The sequence below is a fragment of the Micrasema longulum genome, unplaced genomic scaffold (assembly GCF_059751315.1).
Source record: "Micrasema longulum isolate JH-2025_06_02 unplaced genomic scaffold, ASM5975131v1 h1tg001145l, whole genome shotgun sequence".
In the NCBI taxonomy this organism is placed as follows: domain Eukaryota; kingdom Metazoa; phylum Arthropoda; class Insecta; order Trichoptera; family Brachycentridae; genus Micrasema; species Micrasema longulum.
Genome location: NW_028278333.1, coordinates 97462 through 117717, shown reverse-complemented (window position 1 = coordinate 117717; position 20256 = coordinate 97462). Strand labels below are relative to the sequence as shown.

The 20256-nt window shown below is 32.2% G+C and overlaps 2 protein-coding genes across 2 annotated transcripts; one reads left to right on the top strand and one right to left on the bottom strand.

The window, feature by feature from the left end:
- Window positions 1–1411: 1411 nt before the first annotated feature.
- Window positions 1412–16984, top strand: LOC148276793 (uncharacterized; the record flags this gene model as incomplete). Its single annotated transcript, XM_088233741.1, has 6 exons — window positions 1412–1435; window positions 2575–2783; window positions 9305–9416; window positions 9505–9660; window positions 13173–13342; window positions 16163–16984. Coding segments are annotated over 6 exons (884 nt in total), but the record flags the coding sequence as incomplete, so codon positions are not given.
- A 1251-nt stretch (window positions 16985–18235) lies between these two features.
- Window positions 18236–19809, bottom strand: LOC148276792 (uncharacterized). Its single transcript, XM_088233743.1, has one exon. It carries the CDS (start codon window positions 19676–19678, stop codon window positions 18314–18316), a length of 1365 nt encoding a protein of 454 aa, XP_088089869.1. The 5' UTR covers window positions 19679–19809; the 3' UTR covers window positions 18236–18313.
- Window positions 19810–20256: the final 447 nt, after the last annotated feature.

The window sequence follows — 20256 nt, the reverse complement described above, 5'->3', positions numbered from 1 at the left end:
ATTTTGCTTCTTCGATAAGTTCTTATTTGCCACTATCGATTTTAAGGCACCGTTAACTATGTTTCCGGCACTAACCCTTCTCTCAATGTACTTATCCACATTTCCGTCTCTTGTATAACATACTTTCCAAATATACAAAATCTTCAACCTGCTTTAATCTGTCTCCATTTGCTATAATCTTACATACCTACGGTATATAAAATTTATAATATTTTGTTTATATTTTATGATAATTTTTTGGATTGCTATTTTTTGTATTGTAACTCTAATCTAATAAACATGTTTGACTCTCATGTTTGTTATATCTTCTTAAAAAATGTACATATTTCTTATTTGCATTGAATAATAGAAGAAATTTTGTTGTACGGCCCCGTAGGAAATCTCATTTCCAAAATGCTGAAAAGGTTGGCCACCCATGCTCTAGATAGAGGCTTAGCGGGTTATTCCTAATATAATATATATATGTTTACAGAGAGAAATTTAGAAAATGTTTAATCATTATAACTTACAGTTTTGAAACACTATACAGACATTTCTCTATGTGTACCTACGTATATTATTTTACAAAAAATAGAAAAAATAGAAAACATAACTTCTATTAATTCACCAGTGGAGAAAATATTTCAAAATTGGTTCGCCCGAATTACACAATCCATTCTTCGACCTACCTACATTTTCATTTTTTTTTAAATATAATCATTCAAACATATTCCCGTTGCTAATTAGACGAAATTTTAGTATATTAAAATAATATGATTAAACAATCAACAACATTTTGAATAGGTCCAAATTTTGTAGACATGGGCTATATTTCACCCCCCATGGAGTTATCAAGATTGACATAATATTGCAACAATGACGGATTTGTTTTAGAAGGGAATATTGTAATATCTAGCCATTTACAGATCGTTTGATCTGTCATTGACTGGTTTAAATGCTTTAAGTATCTCTAAAATTTTCACCAGTTTTTTTGCGATGTATGTACAGTAAAACACAAATTTTCTGGATTAGTGAGTGCCAGACGTTATCCGGATAGTTGGGTTAACCTTAAAATTAAGACATACTTTAGAAATAATACAGCGAATTGGAATCGCAATAAAAACTTACTTAAACATGTCCAGCAAAGTTAATTGCTTCATTTTATTGGTTGTTATAACATCGCCTTTATTTTTTATTTCTTGATAACGATCCGGATATTTGGCAACCCGGATGACTGAAGTTCGGATAAATAGAGTTCGACCGCATGTCATTGTTAATACGAGTTGGCTGTTTTTTTTAAGAAATAGAAAAAAAACGTTGTGTTACGTTTATCAATAGGAGTGTGTATTATTTTCTTGAAGACGGTTTATCTCCTTTGATAAGTTTATTAATTTGACCAATTAATTCATGGATTTTTAATTTTTTTTTACAGGAATTCGATTGGATGGATTCAGGGGTAAGTTATTATTATTATAGTTATAGTTTTGTTTTCATCATAATATGAGTTGTTATGAAGAATCTTTGTCAAAACATTCGACGGAGAAATAAAACAGGCAATGCTATTATGCTATATCTGAGAGAGCTCATCCAACCTCTTTCACATCACGGACTATCTCTTCGTTCTAGTAACGAGAGAACCCTTTTAATACCCTGTCATCGCTCTAATTTTCTTGCCTCCTCTTTCACAGTAATAGCCGCTCGATTGTGGAATAACCTACCCACTAATGTTAGAGACGCCTTCTTTGTTTACATTTAAGTCAAGATTAAAATGTCACTATCTAAATATTTAAATTGTTCATTTATCCTTCTTCTTTCCTTCCCATCCCCTCTCCTTTCTTCATAGTATAGTGTTAATTTTTTTTAGTATATTTTATTTTTGTTAATTTTTGTATAAAATTGTAAGATTCAATATGTCCATGTATTTATAATTTTCTCAAACTGAACGTTTTGGGTAGGTAGGAAGAAATTGCCTTAAGCAATATGCCCGCCCTTATATGAATATATATTGTATATGTATATAAAGTGTCAAATAAATAAATGAATATATATTTTTAAATAGAACATTTTTTTCTAATCCGCGCCTGAGAACCGTATTCTTTTGTAGTTAAATAAACTTAGTGAGAGCAAACTGCTTCAATGTATGTAGGTACTAAATTTGTATTCTGTATGTGACTACCTAATAATATTCCTCGCCGCTACCGCAATTTTCCAAGGTAGTACGCACTGGTCAACAAGATCACTCGACATGACGTCATTGTCGCCGTTTCAAGGTTTACCTTTTTGTAATCACTATTAAAAAAAGAAACCGACAAATAAATAACAGCGTCTACAATAAATGACATTTCTACACTGAAATAAAAACAGAATACCCAATGACGTGTGATTATGTGCATAGACACGTTACAAGCGCGAAGAAAGTGGCATTTCAATGCGTTTTCATTATTTTATAACGGATTTTCACCATGATCAGAAGTGACCCTAAGCAGAAATATGCAGATTGAGCACCCTTTCGCCCAGTGTTCTGATTCAATTTAATATGGGATAGGTACCACCTCATACCCTTTATCAATAACAATTTGTACTTTATTTCCACAGTGAAGCACGCTTGGTCTGGAGCGTTAAAAGACAAGGAAAACTTCTATAATATTCCTCGCAATGTGAAGGACGCTGAGGCCGCAGGATTCTTGCAAGTTGCTCTGCCTACAGAGATGGTTGTGGATGTCTCCATGAGGTGTTTGGAGGGAGATGTGAGGGTCTGTCCGCTGTACGACAGGGCTGGTTTCATCGCTGGTCTTCAGATAGCGGTGAGCTCAAAATACTTTACAAACAAGACAAATAAAAAATGTGCCGGTTGCCCAAACCATTATGGAATACATAATAAATAGGTACTGCAGATAATGTTAGAAAGTGAATGGAAAAATTCAAAGAAACCAGGAGTTAACTGCTATAATATTCCATAGGAGAGGAGTAAGCTTTAAGTGGCGGCCCTTATTTATTTATATATACACCTATACAATTGGCATTTTTAAGGACAAATTTATACATAGAAAATTATTATGAAGGAAAGTAGAAAGACACAATGGTATATAGTAGACTTGGTGGGAGTGGAAGCGGGAGAGAGGTGTTTATAATTGAATTTGATTCAGTGATCGCATAAAAGAAGACAACTTGTTGTCAAAGAAATCAAGACTGGTATGTTTGTTGGCAGACCTAAGAATTCTGAGCATAGGGGAATGAAAACCATAGTTAGTTCTATGGTTATCGGTATGAAAGAGTAAGTTTTGTCTGAGGTTTCTAGTTGGGATTTTTAATTTTATTGAGCTCAGTAGTTCAGGGGCATCAAAGAGTAAGGAGAGAATTTTAAATAGGACTAGAAGGTCGGATTTAATGGTCTTCAAGAGAAGATATATTTAAGCTAGTTTCTAACTCGTTATACGTATATCGGTCTCTGGATAAGCCCAACCTTATGGTGTAATGACACTTGCCTCACGCACAAAGGGTTCCGGGTTCGATTCCCGGTAAAATCACAAAAAAAGTGAATTTTCTCAAGCCGCGTGTTCTGTTCTGTAATTCACAGTACTGCAATTCGGCGTTTTGGCCAGCCTATTGTGGTGCAAAAAAATCAATGTCTGGCTTAGTAATACTAAAACTTTATTTCCAAACATCGCGGTGAAGAGTTCATACAAAATAAAAAATGAAACTTTAAAATAATTTTGAGAACATGAAAAACAATGAAAAAATACGACATTATTATGTTGATTTAGAAACGCGTTATAAAAACATTTAAAACAAACAAAAACTTTTTTTTTCGTTCTACCTACATATATAATAATAAAAAAGAAACATGAGTTCTTTCTCTTTATAGTAAAAAACTGACCCTAAATAAATAAATGTTGATGGATTTTTTATTAATTTAACTATTATTTGCTCAATCGTATTTGCACACAGAAGAGCGAATCAAATGACAATTTTCTGTTAAGAACAAATAAAAAAATCTGTTTTAAGTTGTTTGTTAAGTTTTTAAACATGGATGTGAGAAAAAAAGCTAATAAAATAGATTCTAAACCAGAACAAGCAATATATCGATACTATGTAGTCTTCAATAAGAAAAAGTGAATAAAAGGAGAGGAACAGATGATAATTTAAGGAAAAGAGGAAATATTTATTCAAACGTGATTTACACAAAGTTGCTTTAGAAACATCTTTGATAATAGATGGGAAATGATAGCACAGTGGAGCCGCGTGGACAGTATGTATACTAGTATATGAGCTTGTAAAGAAGGAGGAATTGTGTATGGGAATTAATTTATTACCTACTTGCTTGCATTCTTGAATAAGGTTGTGGTCCCGTGGTTAGTGTCGTGGACTCACGGATTACAGGTTCGAAAATCGAACACCATTCTGCTCAATTTGATTCGCATTTTCTAATAGTGAGTTTAATATTACAATTTACAGCTTGTTGAAAATCCCCTCCAAAATAATTTAAATATTCAGGTCACAAGAACGCAAAATTGATAAAACATTTTTTTAACAGATTAACTTAATATTGAAAACTTATCGCAGTTACATAGTTCGCTTCTTTTGAAGTCTGTTACACACGGATCGTAAAATTGGCTGGGAATCTGTTTTTTTCCTCATAAAATAATGTGTCTTGTAATAGGTACCTATCTACACAAATTGGTTGAAATCTTGTATGCGAATATTAACATTAGAACATTTCTTAATTCGTTTAAATCTATTTTCAACTGAGATTCAGCATGCGCATATAAACAGTATGTACACTTTTTTTACTAAAACGATCGCCATGGCATCTTTTAAGATGACAGATTTTCATAAGAGCAATAACATATAACATAGCGTATATGGAAAACCCAATCACACTTGAAACCACAATGATCGGGGTAAGCAAAATGACATATTGGCGTCGTATATTAAAAAAAATTATTGAAAAGAGTAAATATACATATTGTTATAATTTTTATTTATTTTTTTAAAACCAACTTAACTTTTAAACACAGTTCTATATTTTATTACTTTATATTGTATTAAAAAAAAAAAATTATGTTGTTAATACACTCATCTTTTTATTTTTATACCAACTATACTTCTTAACACTGTTCCTATATTTTATTTCTCTATATTGTGTTTTTTTTTAAAAATCTATGTTGTTTATATACTCATCTTCTTTTTTTTATACCAACTTTACTTTTTAACACTGTTCTATCTTTTGTTGCTTTATATTGTATTTTTTAAATTTAATGTTTTTTATATACTTATATTTTGTAAAACTTTCATGTAAAAGCCTTATGGGCGTGAAAAAATAATAAAATAAAATAAAAAAATAAAATATACGTCATTGCAAAAGAGACCATAAAATTTCTGCTACAATAATTGATTCATTCACCCACTGATCCAGAATTCGTGTTCACCTTATTGTGTGCACAATGCGTACTCATGATAATTATAATTGCTTATTTATGACAAGTTTTAGATCAGAAAATTGTATGTGTGATGTGGCAAATAACATCGTTCTAAATGAGGAAGTTCAAAAGTTTTAAAACTTTAATTTTTACATATCGTATTATCATCGCTATGATTTTTTTAAATATCGTTTTTTTATATTTTTTATTACTCCACGCGTGACGTCACTTGTTCTCTTCAGTGAGTCTCCCAGATTGGTGGCTTGGCTTCTCGGAAACCGGAAATCTATTACAACACTCGTTGGTTGATTTAGAAATTTCTGACGTCGCGTCATTTAAAGTAGGTAATTTTAATTTTTTTTTTATACATTTTAGAGAGACTTCGCAGTAAAATTAAATGCTTTAAATTTTACCGCGTATATAAAAACATTTTTTGTATCTAAATTCCCATAGCACTGAGCTTCTCCTTACAATTTTGGATTTCTGTTTCTTATTCAGATTTCCGATCCGTGTAATACGAGTACTTATAACGACAACACGACCACTGGTTTTTCGAAATTATAATATTATGTATTACGCATGTTATTAATATGTTGTCATTTGTGATTAACTTTGTTTACATATTTGTATAAAAATGTGACGTTCCAAACCGGATTGTCGTTTCTCAACAATTATATCGTAATATCGAAGATAAAATACGTATATATGATATATTATTGTAGAAGCATTTACTGAAATATCCTTGAGCTTGTTCTCAGAATGTGTAAAGATCATGAATATTGCGAAACACATGGGGTGTTATTTTTTTTTACTTGTGGTGCTAATTTAAAAATTGAGCAACAAAAGTGAAACCAAACGGTAAAGGTTACACGTTATTTCTGTTCTACAAGATATTATATTTGGTTTTACGTTAAATAAATTATTAAATTTTTTATTATTAAATTTAATAAAAAGTACATGTTTTTGTAAAATTCTAAACATATCTACTTTTACACATCTAGTAAATGTTATCACTCTAATTCTCCAAAAAAGAGACTAAATCTTGTGCTTGGAGAGTGACTTACACTTTTTTAGTTGTTTATTTATAGGAGTTTATATAATTTTAAATACGAGTGCATGAAAAAAAAAACAAAAACATAGGATATATAAAGAAAAAACGTAAAACAATAATACATTCATACTTATTAAAATTTAATGTGGTTTTTACACGTGTTAAAAAAAATTCTTTAGATTAACTTTAAATTTATTTATTGATATATTATTTTTAATAGTTTTTAGTTCATTGGGAAGATTATTATAATTTTTTACACCTTTGAAGACAAAGCTATTTTGACCATGACTTGTATGGAATTTAGGAATTTTAATATTATGTTGGTATCTGAGTGACTTATTTATCTCAAATTCTTTTATTTTTTTCTTCTTTATAAATTTGCGTAATAGAATTTATTTTATGAAGAGTGTCTATTTTATTGGATTACAAGCTATCAATATGCAATGTCAAGTAGACGAAAGTGAGTATTTTCGAAACCTCTTTTTGTTCGCGCTCAGTCGAGCATACAACTACACTTTGCTTCATATATGGCAACACTGATGTCAAACAAATACAAACACGTAAAACTAAAGCTAAAAATTTTCATTTGGACCATAATTGAATTACCCAAAATACTTAATTAGGTAGAATTGACTAAACCAAATTAGTTTTTTTCGTTTTTTAACAATTTTGTACATCATTTGACGTTTAATCATCGCCGTCATATCAAAAGGGAAATATTTGAAGAAAGGATAAGAACATGGAATGGAAACCTACCTTTAATTTAATGTGAATGTTCTTCAATTTCGGGCACTGGCGCGATAAATCCAACCACTTTTAATTCGATTTTATGTGAATTCAAAAATTTTGTTTTGTTTTTGTTCTAAATCCAAATCTTCTGATTTTTAATATCTTCTATCTTGATGTTAGGTAGGTACCATAAGGATGGGTCAAAGAAAGGATGGGAAAGAAAGGTAATCGGCCAGGAATAGTGTCGATAAATGCTGTTATTTACTTAACAGTGTCCGTTGATTAATAATTAATCGATATTCAAATCATAGTCAAAGAGGGAATCGTGGGTTAGAAATACCACATTGTAAATCGAGGCTCGGACAGAGACATGCATATTTTAAAGGCCCAAAATTTTTTAATTCTTTTTTTCTATGATTTATTTTGTTGCCCTTTAATAATAAGAAATATTTTTGTGTTTTTTTTTAATATTTTTTATTTCCTTTTTTAATTAATATAAAAAAATACTATATTATCTTTTACAAAATATCTTATTTTTTCTTTCTTATGTTACACAAAAATATTATAACTCTCCATTATTTGTTATAGGAGCAAAAATTCATTAACATTTTCTTGTATACCCACGAACAGGCAATACCTTTGTGGGATTTTTTGTTTACTATTAATATGTATTTCATTGTTATGTAATTATGCTTTATTTTTTAATACTTTGTTTTATCATTTATGTTTATTGTAAAAAAACAAAAATTTAAAAAAATAAAAAATAGAGCCTTAATTCACCCTAATCACGAAAAAGCACACATTTTTAACTTCCTCCGAGAAAGCTAGAAATAGGCAAGTCGCGATTCATTAAAATAATACTATGATGTGTATTATATTGGCTCGTTTATTTGTATCATTTATCGAGGAGGATTAAAAAATGTTTTTAAAGCGAGTAACTCACAAATGCTGATTTTGAAGTTACCCATAGTCCTTCAAATATAGCTTGATTAAAATGACAGCTGCCAAACTAATGTCACTAGTGATGGTAAATTATTGATCGCTGATCATGTACCGGTCAAATCGATTTTATCCATTTTTTCATGTAAACATGAGACTCTGTTTCCGCAAATTGATATAAAAACGCAAAAACAAGCCTATTATAGTGTATTATGAAAATAAAACTTTGTTATTAGTGATACACAATTTTTATTATTTTACAAGAACCCTTCTACGGTTTCGGGAGAGCACTCCCTCTATCGACGGGTGATATAAAACTCATATGGTAAACACAGAATATGTCTTAACACGTATAAAATCTTAGACTTAATTATTGGAACTTCCACTTATGTGCTAAATTTTAAGAAATAAATTCTACTTATCGTCCTTTCCCTCATTGATCATGTTTTCATATCTGTACTTTAGATAACTATCCATAGTATCCATTTTTATGCTAACACCTTAGATAAGTGGAAAAAAAAACCCCTGCTCTAAGTTTCACTGATTAATTTGTTAATTTTTGTTTAAATTCTATGACATTGTGAACAATATTCTGTGTTTACTATATTAGTTTTATATCACCCGTCGATGGGAGGCGTGCTCTCCCGAAACTGTAGTAGTGTTCTTGTAAAAGAATAAAAATTGTGTAACACAAGTTTTATTTTCATAATAATTTATAATGAAGTGTTACGAAGTAAATGCCGATTATAATACTATATAGTGTATTTAAGACAATTACTTACTAAAAAAATTCGACATTAAATACTTTTTTTCATGAACAACAACAAATGAATTATTTTTTATTCGATCGATTAACATTGATCAATTTGCCTCATCTCTAACATGTTTTGAGTATGTCCAAATGCTTGCAGACTGGTTGGATTTTCTGGTTTATTTGAGTTTTTTTAGTTTTAAAGGTGATTTTATATCATTATGTTGATTTATGTGTCAAGCATTGTATTAAAAAAATAATTAACATGCCAGCTACGAATGATTTTTTGTGTCTTTATAAAGCACTCCTTAGACGTTAATACAAAGATATGTCCTCTCGTTTGCTGACAATGTCATTCTAATCAAGCTATATTTAAGGACTACAGTTGTAGCAATTACCCCGCGATAACATTTTCTAAAATCTTCTTTATTACAGATTCCTGTAGCTGATCTTGAAGGACTGCCATACGATGTATCTCATAAGATGATAAAGAAAAACATCCTCGGAGAGTATTATTGGACAACTACACATTACATTGTTTCACCAGGTAAACGTAACTAACAAAAATAATAAATCTGCTTTTTGGTGTAGTGTTTTAAGCATTATTTTAATTAAATATGTTTATTTACGCGTAGAAACCATTAAGAACGGGGGAAGACACGGACCAATTGGAGAGACTATTGAAGGAATATGGCTTCAGAATGGAAACGCCGTCATGCAATTACCTCTTGGAGAAGGCGAACTGTCAACACAAACACTTTTCAAGAAACAAAACTGTATTCCAAACATGGGTGAGCCTTTTTAAATGTTTTATTATTTTTACAAATTTTTGCTTGAAAGTTTGCCCAGCTTACAAGGTTGGGTACGAGGGTTGATTCAAATTGACAAGTCAATCAGCAGCTCAATGAAAAATAACTATTGACGTGCAAAAACATGCATTTGAGCGATCAAAATGAACAATAATGAACATGCTTAAGTTATCGCAATCATAAGTCAACGTGTGTGTAATCTCTAAGTCAACACTCGTGTCGGGTTGTTTTTTCTTTTCCTCGTAAATAAATACAGTCCATTGGCGAAAAATCGGCGTTTACTATAAAAAATAATGCAATATATTGCATTGGCAAAAAAGTGAAAATTAAATTACAATTACTATGGCGACTGCTTTTCTTGACATTTGGCTTGCCAACCGTCAGCTAAATGCAATAAATAGCATGATAAATAATAAATAAATATAGCTGTTTTGAAATTTTTCCATATTTACATCGGTGAAATTCAAATATGTGATTGCGCAGCAGGATTATACGTTGCGAAACGTAAATATTTTGACATTTAATATTAGGTGTTCACGGATGTTAAACAACCATGGTTAGAAATTGTTATCACGTCGCTTAATAGCACGTCGATAGTTATTTGTGAGTAAGCTACTGATGTGTATGCATTATGTAGCCAAATATGTATACAGTTAATGGCTGCTATTCACCAAGCTGGGTTCGAATTGGTTGAACACCTCTCATATTCACCTAATCCAGCCCCTAGTCAACGGTGTATATAATGAGAAGGTTTAAGGAGTTCAAAAACCCCCCATCGAAAAATAGTGAATTCTAGATATTATAATGAATTTTGTAAACCCCAAAGGTACTATGAATTTTAGACCGTTACCATGATCGATGGAAACACCAAGTTCCTTTACTATTTCAGCATAGAGCACTGCATTTATAAACCAAATGCAGCGTATTTCGATCATATGTTAAAATAAGGTAAGGTCTTACGCTTCAGGTTCCAGTCCATAAAAAATAAAACATATAAATAAAAAAATCTGTTTGAATAATCTTTAAAATCGATATTTCACGTCCACCCTGCCAAAAATTGATCCTAGGATTTCGATTTCACCCACTCAACTGTATTTTTCATCCGCCTAGATACAGAAAAGTTCCCATTGAGCCTTTTATATTAATTTTATTAAAACGCTGTCCCCCTAGTGACTACGGCGCGGCTATATCTAAAACTCAAGGAAGTAAAATTTTGGTCTATAATGACGTCATGTAATGTGCGCTGTGTACGTAGAGGAGTGATTGGCGGGGGTCGGACAAATGTTTTACCAGGAAGTTATATAAATGTTGGAGCATCGCTGGAAGAAGTGCATACAAGTCCAGGGGTGGGATTTTGAATTTTCTCTACCCCCTAGAGAGTGATTAATTAGGGGATTTTTAATTTTTGCATATGATTACTTTTTGCTTCATATTTGCCATACTGATGATTAAACGTCAAATAAATATGAACGGGTGAAATCAAACATGACGATTTTAATTAAGAACATCATTGCGACCTTAAGCATTTCCCATAAAAATCGCCAAATTATCCACTCTAGGGGGAAAAGAAGATTCAGAATACCACTCCAGGGCTGGTATTCCGAACGCAATTACTATACGCGTTATAGCGCGCTTTAAATGCGTTCAGAATACCAGCCAGAAGGTGGTATTCTAAACGCAAAAGCGCGTAGAAAATGCATTTTTAACGCGTATTTACGTACTAAATACGCCAACAGAGCGATCTCTTCGGGCGCAATTCCGTTCAGAACACCAGCCCAGGAGGACTGCGTCAAAAGGCAGAAAAACTTTTCATCCACTTTGAAATATGTCAGGGGGGAGCAGATCAATAATTAATCCTCGCACATACCCTGTTCCCAAGCCGGGCCAAACCCCTTATTAAATCTACATTTATCATATTAAATACATACTCCTATTAAAAACATTTTCTAATGTGTCTGAAAAGAGTTGCGGACATAGAATTAAGAATAGTCCAGAAGGAGCGTAGAATCATATTTGAATACATCGGACTGTGTCCAATAATTCAATGCCTCAATTTAGCCGCACGCATTCGTGATGCCGCCGCGTAATGTTGCACGATGGGAAAAATATAATTACATAAATATAACACCAGACAACAAAAACACTATCATATTAAAAAAGCAAAGACAAACACAGGACAGTCAAAAATACTACATAATGGACTTAAACACTACAACGACCTACCTCACTACTTGAAAACTTTTAATGGAGACAAATTTAAAATCAATCTGAAAAAGCACATGATGACTGAACTAACTAGACTAGACGAGACATAAAATGACCAGACAATATTAAATTTCTAATGTAACCCTAACGGGTTTTTTAAAATTGTAAATAAATAAAATAAAAAAATAACACAAATGTAAGGTTAAAAAAAAGCACTCTGTTATTTTCTCTAAAATTTTATTGTGCACGCGGAAATATTGATTGACACAACAGAGTAGATAAGTAAAGGGTCATTTAATAAGAGTAATTGAATAATTGAATAAAGTTCTTAAAACTTAAAATATAAAACAAAATTTATTTTACATAAAACGGATATTTTTATATAATGTTAAATAATATTTGATGTTTTAAAGATAATGTCGGTCAAATGTCCACGAAAGAGTTGTTTAATTCGAGATCCAATTTTTATTAGTTCTCTCATTTGATGAGCAAAGTAGGGTAAAAAATTTTACCACCCTGGGGTATTTAATGTATTTTTATTTACTTGCCAGCAACACTAACGAAATGTTCATTTTGTTTCTTCGACAATCTGACAGATGGAGAAATAATTCAATTTTTAAGTAATGCATTTGTTACATACACATTCATTTGCTAATTACACATGAAATGTGATTGCATCCTGTTTCTTTAAGATCCTAACAGTATTTCTGTACTTTAAAAGGACACAACACGGCATAGTTGAATTCAAATCAGGAGTTGCGTACTGAGCCATGTCTACAAATAAACTAATGGGTCAAAACGTAAACCTACTATATTTATGAGTAGTTTAGTCACCTTCTGTTTGATGTGCGTACGCGGTTTCTGGATTATTCTTAATTCTATTTTTGCGGATCTAAAAAGTTTATTCTCCCATATTATTTTTTGATCTTGTACGTGATTGAAGACTTTTTGACTTATGTACCTTCTGTTATACAATACAAAACGAGGAAGTGCAGTGCTACGGGGAATTTGATACAAAAATGTTTTTTTACACGCTCTAAAAATTAGAGCATTTAATTACAATTTAATTATACGGCAAAGTTACTCAAAAATGTATGAAAAAGTAAAATAAAAAGATTTTATTAAACATTTGAACTGTGTCACAAGTTCTTCTGAATCAACCAATGATATATTGTTGATTTCGAGTTTCCGGGAAGCCAACTCACCAATCAAGAACTCACCGACTAGAATTTGTGACGTCACGACGGAGTAATTTCCTCAATACTTTTAAATAATGACTTCGTTTACAGGGACTCACTACTACTACAACATGACCGAGGACTTGGATTGTCACAAGTTGTTCCCGTACTTTGTTCTGGTGAAGGAGCAGAGGGCCATTGGTATCGGCTGGCACCTGATTGGAAGCACTCCTGAGAAAGGAAGAAAGTGGTTTGAAGATGCACCGTCAAGAGGTGTTGAGGTAAAGAATACTTTTGTAGAATTCTCAGCTTTACATAATACAAGTGCATTCAGTCTTTTTTAAAAACTATACATGGCTTAAAAAGTTTTTTTCGTATCACTATACCCACCACTAAACTAATATAATGGTATGTTTTAAAAAATAAATGGAGTGAGGGATGGCCTCATCCCATCCCCGTAAAGACTTGCCTTATTACCTCCATATTAAGTATTATATTAGATTCTCCCCCTGCATCTGGAATCAATGCAAAATTAATGTATTAAATACATGCAATATAAATTCCCTAGTTTCAACAATCTAAACTTACCTTGCCTTCACAAAAGACGCATGATTGCGGATCAATTGTTTATCTATAATAATCGGATCGGATGTGCCGATTTGCTGGCTGAAATCAATTCTAATATTCCCCTTCGTCGCACTAGACATATTACGTTACTGGGCAACGACAATGCAACACCAGTAGCTCAATCACAAACAACTATCAGCGTGCTTAAAAACGTGCTTAAAAACGTGCTAAGCATTTATTTATTTACACTTTTACATTGTTTATTTTCTTTTTTTTATACATAATAATGTTCCCTCACTGAGGTGTCCCGTGCCGAGGGAAATATATTTTACCAAATGTGAAACATGCCTTAAATTAGCTATTTAACAAAGTTAACATAATAATAACAATAAAAAAACGTAAGAAATCCAATTAACCTAATTATCATTAACATAATAAACAATGTAAACTAAAATAATCGTAAAAAAACATAACCAATTTACATAGACCAATAGAAAAAATTATATATATATCATAAACAGTACACACATTTTACCTATTTTGCTTGATCCACTCATCGATCCGTGTGCAACCCACCTCCACTATCCATGTCTTAATAGCAATTTTATATTGTGAGAACTTACTGATTGTCATTGTAATTTGAGCAATCACAATAAACAATAATGAACATGCTTAAGTTATCGCAGTTTTATTTATTTTATTTTTATTTATAAATCATATAACACAAAGTATAATACATTGAATTAAATTCCCAGGAGTTACAATAACTCAATTCGGGACATAAATAATATTAACATTTTGAAAATAACACATATTGAAAACAACAAATTAACTTTATAACTAAATACACAACAACAATATTTACGCCTAAAACCTTTTCCTACACAAGCAGAATAAATATATATAAAAAAACGCTTTTAAGAATATAAAAAAAAGGAGTGAATCCACTTAGGGAAATCATAATAAGTCAACGCGTGTGTATTCTCTAAGCCAACGCTCGTGTCGGGTTGTTTTCTGTTTTCCTCGTAAATAAATACATTTCATTGGCGAAAAATCGGGGTTTACTATAAAAAATAATGCAATATATTGCATTTGCAAAAAATTGAAAATTAAATTACAATTACTATAGCGACTGCTTTTCTTGACATTTGGCTTGCCAACCGCCGCGCCGGCTAAATGCAATAAATAATAAATAAATATAGCTGTTTTGGAATTTTTCCATATTTAAACCGGTGAAATTTAAATATGTGATTGCGCAGCAAGATTATACGGCGCGAAACGCAAATATTTTAACATTTAATATTAGGCGTTCACGGATGTTGCATTGTAATCGCGAATACGATAAACAACCATGGTGAAAAATTGCTTACTAGCACGTCGATAGTTATTTGTGATTGAGCTACTGACCAGCTTAGAATTCTCTATTAGAAAGAGCAATTATAGTCCTTAAAATGTAACATGATTAGAATGACAGTTGTCAGAAAAAGTGATGAAATCACTTTGTAGTAACGTCAAAGGAGTTATTTATATTGACACACGAAAAATCATTTGTATCTGGCGTGTTAATTTATTTTTTTAATACAATGCTTGACATATAAATCAATATAATTATATAAAATCAGTTTTAAAACTAAAAAAAAAAAAACCTTATTATTAACGACTTTCTTACAAGGTTACGTCATTTTGCAAAAACGTTAGAGATGGGACAAATTGATCAATGTAAATTGATCGAATAAACAACTTATTCATTTGGTGCTGTTCATGAAAAAAGTACAAATGTCTAATTTTTTGGTGAATAATTGTGTTAAACACACTATAATAGGCTTGTTTCCGCGTTTTTTATATCAATTTTCGGAAACAGGGTTTCATGATTGCATGAAATAACTGATAAAATCGATTTGATCAGTGATCAGTAATTTCCCATCACTAATGAAATTAGTTTGACTGCTGTCATTCTATTAAGCTATATTTTAAGGACCATAGTAGATACTGTTAAAATTGCAAAACAGGATCACATTCATTCTAAATGTACCATCGTTTACTGGAACAAGTGGCATTGGATGTTCCGATCCACCCGTTGCGAAATAATAATGTGCTGTTCCTTGATCCCACAGCACAAACTATGGCTATGACTTGCGATTGCGTCGCAATGTAAACTCGAGACAAAATCTGGACTTTTTTGGTGTTGGTCTTTCTAGATTTAAACAATCACTAAGATAGACCAGACATGGCATGAGGTAGTAATTGTAATTTACTTTTTTGTCTAAGCTTTAATTCTCTTTAGTTGTATTTTATTTTAATTGTACTTGTATTTATTAATAAGGAAATGTGTTTTCCATTGTTGAATGGACTGAATAAGTCCGTATTTTAATCAATTATACCTTGATAAAGGAGCCTGTAGCTTCGAAACTGGTCGGTAATTTAACTAATAATGAGTGGTTAAAAACAGTTTTTTATTAAAAAATAAATAATCTCAAAGTTAGTGCTTCAAATAATTTTTATTGTTTTATAATATACTGTTTATTTTTGTTTAGATAACAGTACCTTCAGCTCCGCCTTGTCTCGAGGACTGGGTGAAGATTTATGGATCAGTATCACTTCACATTTACTACGTGGACGAGCCGTGGAAGATTCGCTGTGAAGATGGAGACAGTCTTCAGCCCATGTCTGTGGTCAACAAGTTTCTCCTGACATCCACCCGGTACACCGGAAAAGTCGTGGATGAAATAAAAAAACTCTTCGGCTGATTCTAAATCACAAAGCATCGAAATAATATTATATCCCCCGTATCCACGAAATACTCATATCAACCGTGACATTAATAATTACGATAATTTTAAATTAAATACTTTTGACGCACTAATTTGATTCATTTATACTAATTGTAATGATTAACATAAGCGAAGCTCCAAGGGTCTCGTTTAAACTCGCGAATTCGTTTTGGATAAGTTTGTGTTAATATTTTTCGTAATTTTTGGCTGTCCCAAAAAATGTTATCATTAAATTACCTATTTTTATTATTTTACATCAAATATCTAAAAATTTTCAATTAACATATTATTCAACAATAAATTAACACACAGTAGCTTAACAAAAACTATTTTTAAAACTTGCTTTGGATTTTTCTGCTTTGTCAATGAATTTACGGTTTTTGTTAAATAAATATACATTTTTTCCTTTTTTAAGTTTTCGCACACATTGATAAAATTTTTAAGCATGTTCTTTGTATGAAACTGCTGTATATATTGTATACTTTTTTCGTTTTATTTTTATTTAAAGTGTTTATTTCTACTAAATATGCATTTTTTTGCACTGCGTACCGTGTATATTAATTAATAAAAAATAAATTATCAACATAATTCTTTTGTTAACTTATTTATCATGTTCCTACGAACACAAACCATTTACTATAATTTCAACTGAAACATTAATATTTTGAGTATGTCCAAATCTATGAAGACACGCACTGAATAACCCACAAGTGAGTTTATCAAGGTGAAAAATATTTAGCAGAGTTGAAAAAACTTTTGAGAAAGTATAGAAATTTACCTACTTTTGTTTTAATATTATGTTTTAGTTTTTTAAACCCACGTAAATGAATGTCCGTTTTAGGCCTCCTGGCAAAATTTACATCCTCTCATCTGTTTTTTCAAACGCTTGCGATCACCTTACATTTATCACACTGCCTATGTTTGAACATGAATATTTCTTTAACATATTGATGTTTGTGAAAAGAGCTGAAACCTTTGCCGCGGTGGATATGATTAAAATGAATTATTGTTCAACCTGCATTGCCACCCGCATAGGTATTTTTAAAGCGTAAATTTTAATAACGGAGTCATATATGAGTCCCATGGAATCAAAAACAGCAATCTAACGATTTTATGCAAATCTAGTTATAGGTGGGGCAACATTGCCCTATTTAAATAGTTTTTGCTTATTTAGTAACATCCTATTAAAATCAAATTTGCAACGGAAAATCAGATTTTAAAAACCTTATTATTATCAAATGCAGCTATCTGCGAACGTGTTTCGTGTTCAATTTTTTTGTTTTTTATTCTTAGGTAAAAATATAAATCTTTTAATTTTTTAAACTGTATTTATAACTAAATAAAAGTAGTATAAACATAAGTAATAAATATATAAAGTAGATTGCAACAAAAAGTTTGATGTTTTAATTTACAAAGAAATTTTAAATCCAACTGGTCCAAGAAGAAGTTTAAAAATTGAAAAATTGTCTTCAGGCGTTGCGTAGTATGTGAAATAAATCAGTCAGACGAATCTCTTCGCAACAATAAAGGTTTCAGCTCTTTTACTTTGCTAAAATCAATAAATGAAAGAATTGAAGAAATATGGATGTGCAAACATAGGCAAAATGGTGAATGTTACACAGTGTGTAAAGTGGTCGCTTAAACCAGCCGATGACAGGTCATAAGCCCTGTAAATGCCTAGACTTCCATATTCCCTTATTTAAGGTATTCTCCATCCCTGTTGCAATTTGTTGATCTTATTGTTATTAGTGTTACATGCTTTTATTATTTTAAAAGAACACCACTGTAGTTTTGAGAGAGCGCACTCCGCACTCACGCAGGGAGGACACTAATTACGAAGTTGGAGTTTGTGTAATAATTTAGATTGTACGCTATTAAATTAACAAATAAAATCAATTTTATAATATTTGGTATTCATTTATTTTTTTTAGAAGATTTGGGTAGGGATGAGGGCTGGGGTAATCTAAATTTGCCCATTTCGATCTCAGCTTCGTAATAACTCACTGGGTGGTAGCAAAAATATTCAGGGACCTTGTAACATCCGCATTTAGAAGGATCTACGCCGGGTCCAACAGGTTCGTTCGCAATCGTCATCACGCATGCTGATAGTCCCGGAACATCGGTGTTGATACCCTCGGAGCACGGGCTAGCGGAGGGACACGGACTCTTTGGCTGACAAGGATTAACTGGCGGGCAGGGATGCAATGGTGGGCAGAGATTTTTCTTAGGCGGACATGTTGGTTTTTCTTGAGAACATGGACTCTTTGAGGGACAAGGAGTTTTTTCTGGTGGGCATGCACTCTTCGGTGGATACGGATTAACTGGTGGGCAAGGAGCTTTTTTAGGAGAACATGTTGGTTTTTCTTGTGAACATGGACTCTTTGAGGGACAATGAGTTTTTTTTGGTGGGCATGCACTCTTCGGCGGATAAGGATTAACTGGTGGGCAAGGAGCTTTTTTAGGCGAACATGTTGGTTCTTCTTGTGAACATGGACTATTTGGCGGACAGGAAGGCTTTTCAGGTAGGCAGGAACTTTTTGGCGGATCAGGATTTACTGGTGGGCAGGGGGGAGTTTTCTTAGGTGGACATGTCGGTTTTTCCGGTGAACAAGGACTCTTTGGCGGATAAGGGTTTACTGGTGGGCAGGGAGTTTTCTTAGGTGGACATGTCGGTTTTTCTGGTGAACAAGGGCTCTTTGGCGGATAAGGGTTTACTGGTGGGCAGGGAGTTTTCTTAGGTGGACATGTCGGTTTTTCTGGTGAACAAGGGCTCTTTGGCGGATAAGGGTTTACTGGTGGGCAGGGAGTTTTCTTAGGTGGACATGTCGGTTTTTCCGGTGAACAAGGACTCTTTGGCGGATAAGGGTTTACTGGTGGGCAGGGAGTTTTCTTAGGTGGACATGTCGGTTTTTCTGGTGAACAAGGGCTCTTTGGCGGATAAGGGTTTACTGGTGGGCAGGGAGTTTTCTTAGGTGGACATGTCGGTTTTTCTGGTGAACAAGGGCTCTTTGGTGGATAAGGGTTTACTGGTGGGCAGGGAGTTTTCTTAGGTGGACATGTTGGTTTTTCCGGCAAACAAGGACTTTTTGGCGGATAAGGATTTACTGGCGGGCAAGGACTTTTCTTAGGCGGACATGGTTTCTCAATAACTTCAGAAGAACAGCGATCTTTCTTAGGCGGATCCTTACTGCCGCAATCATTATGTTTCTTAAATCTGTAATTTTGAAGTGAAAATTTTCTATACGCTAAATTTAACACTGCTCTTGCATTTATATTCATTTTCTTTGGTTTATTTTTAACACATGATTTTATCTCGTAAAACGTATTAAATAACGCTAAATAATTTTTTGAGCCATCACAGAACTAAAGTTTAGTAAAATAGTACAGAATATCAGCAACATATAACAGTCAATGAGTCCATAGATAAAATATGAAATATATGACGTTACATTTTAATTCTGTTCGAAAACCGTCAAAAACTCATTGTAAGGTGTGATTTACTGTGTTTAAAAAAATATTTTTACTAAATATATTTATGGAAATATTAGCTAAGTACTTACCCATTTACATAAAGAAATTATTTTTAATAATATTGTGCAAAGTAAACATAATATTGTAATGAAGTTTTATAAATGTACCTACCTCTGTATAAACTAAACGCAAGGGAATCTGCATTATCCATACTACTACTATACCTGCAAAGGTTTGTTTGTTTGTCGGTTTGTGTTTCCTTCACGTCTCAACAGATCGACCGATTGACATAATTTCTTGCATAGGGATAGCCGGAGAGGTGAGAAGTAAAATAGGATACTTAATTTAAATCGAGAATTAAATAAATTTACAATATTTTTTTTAAT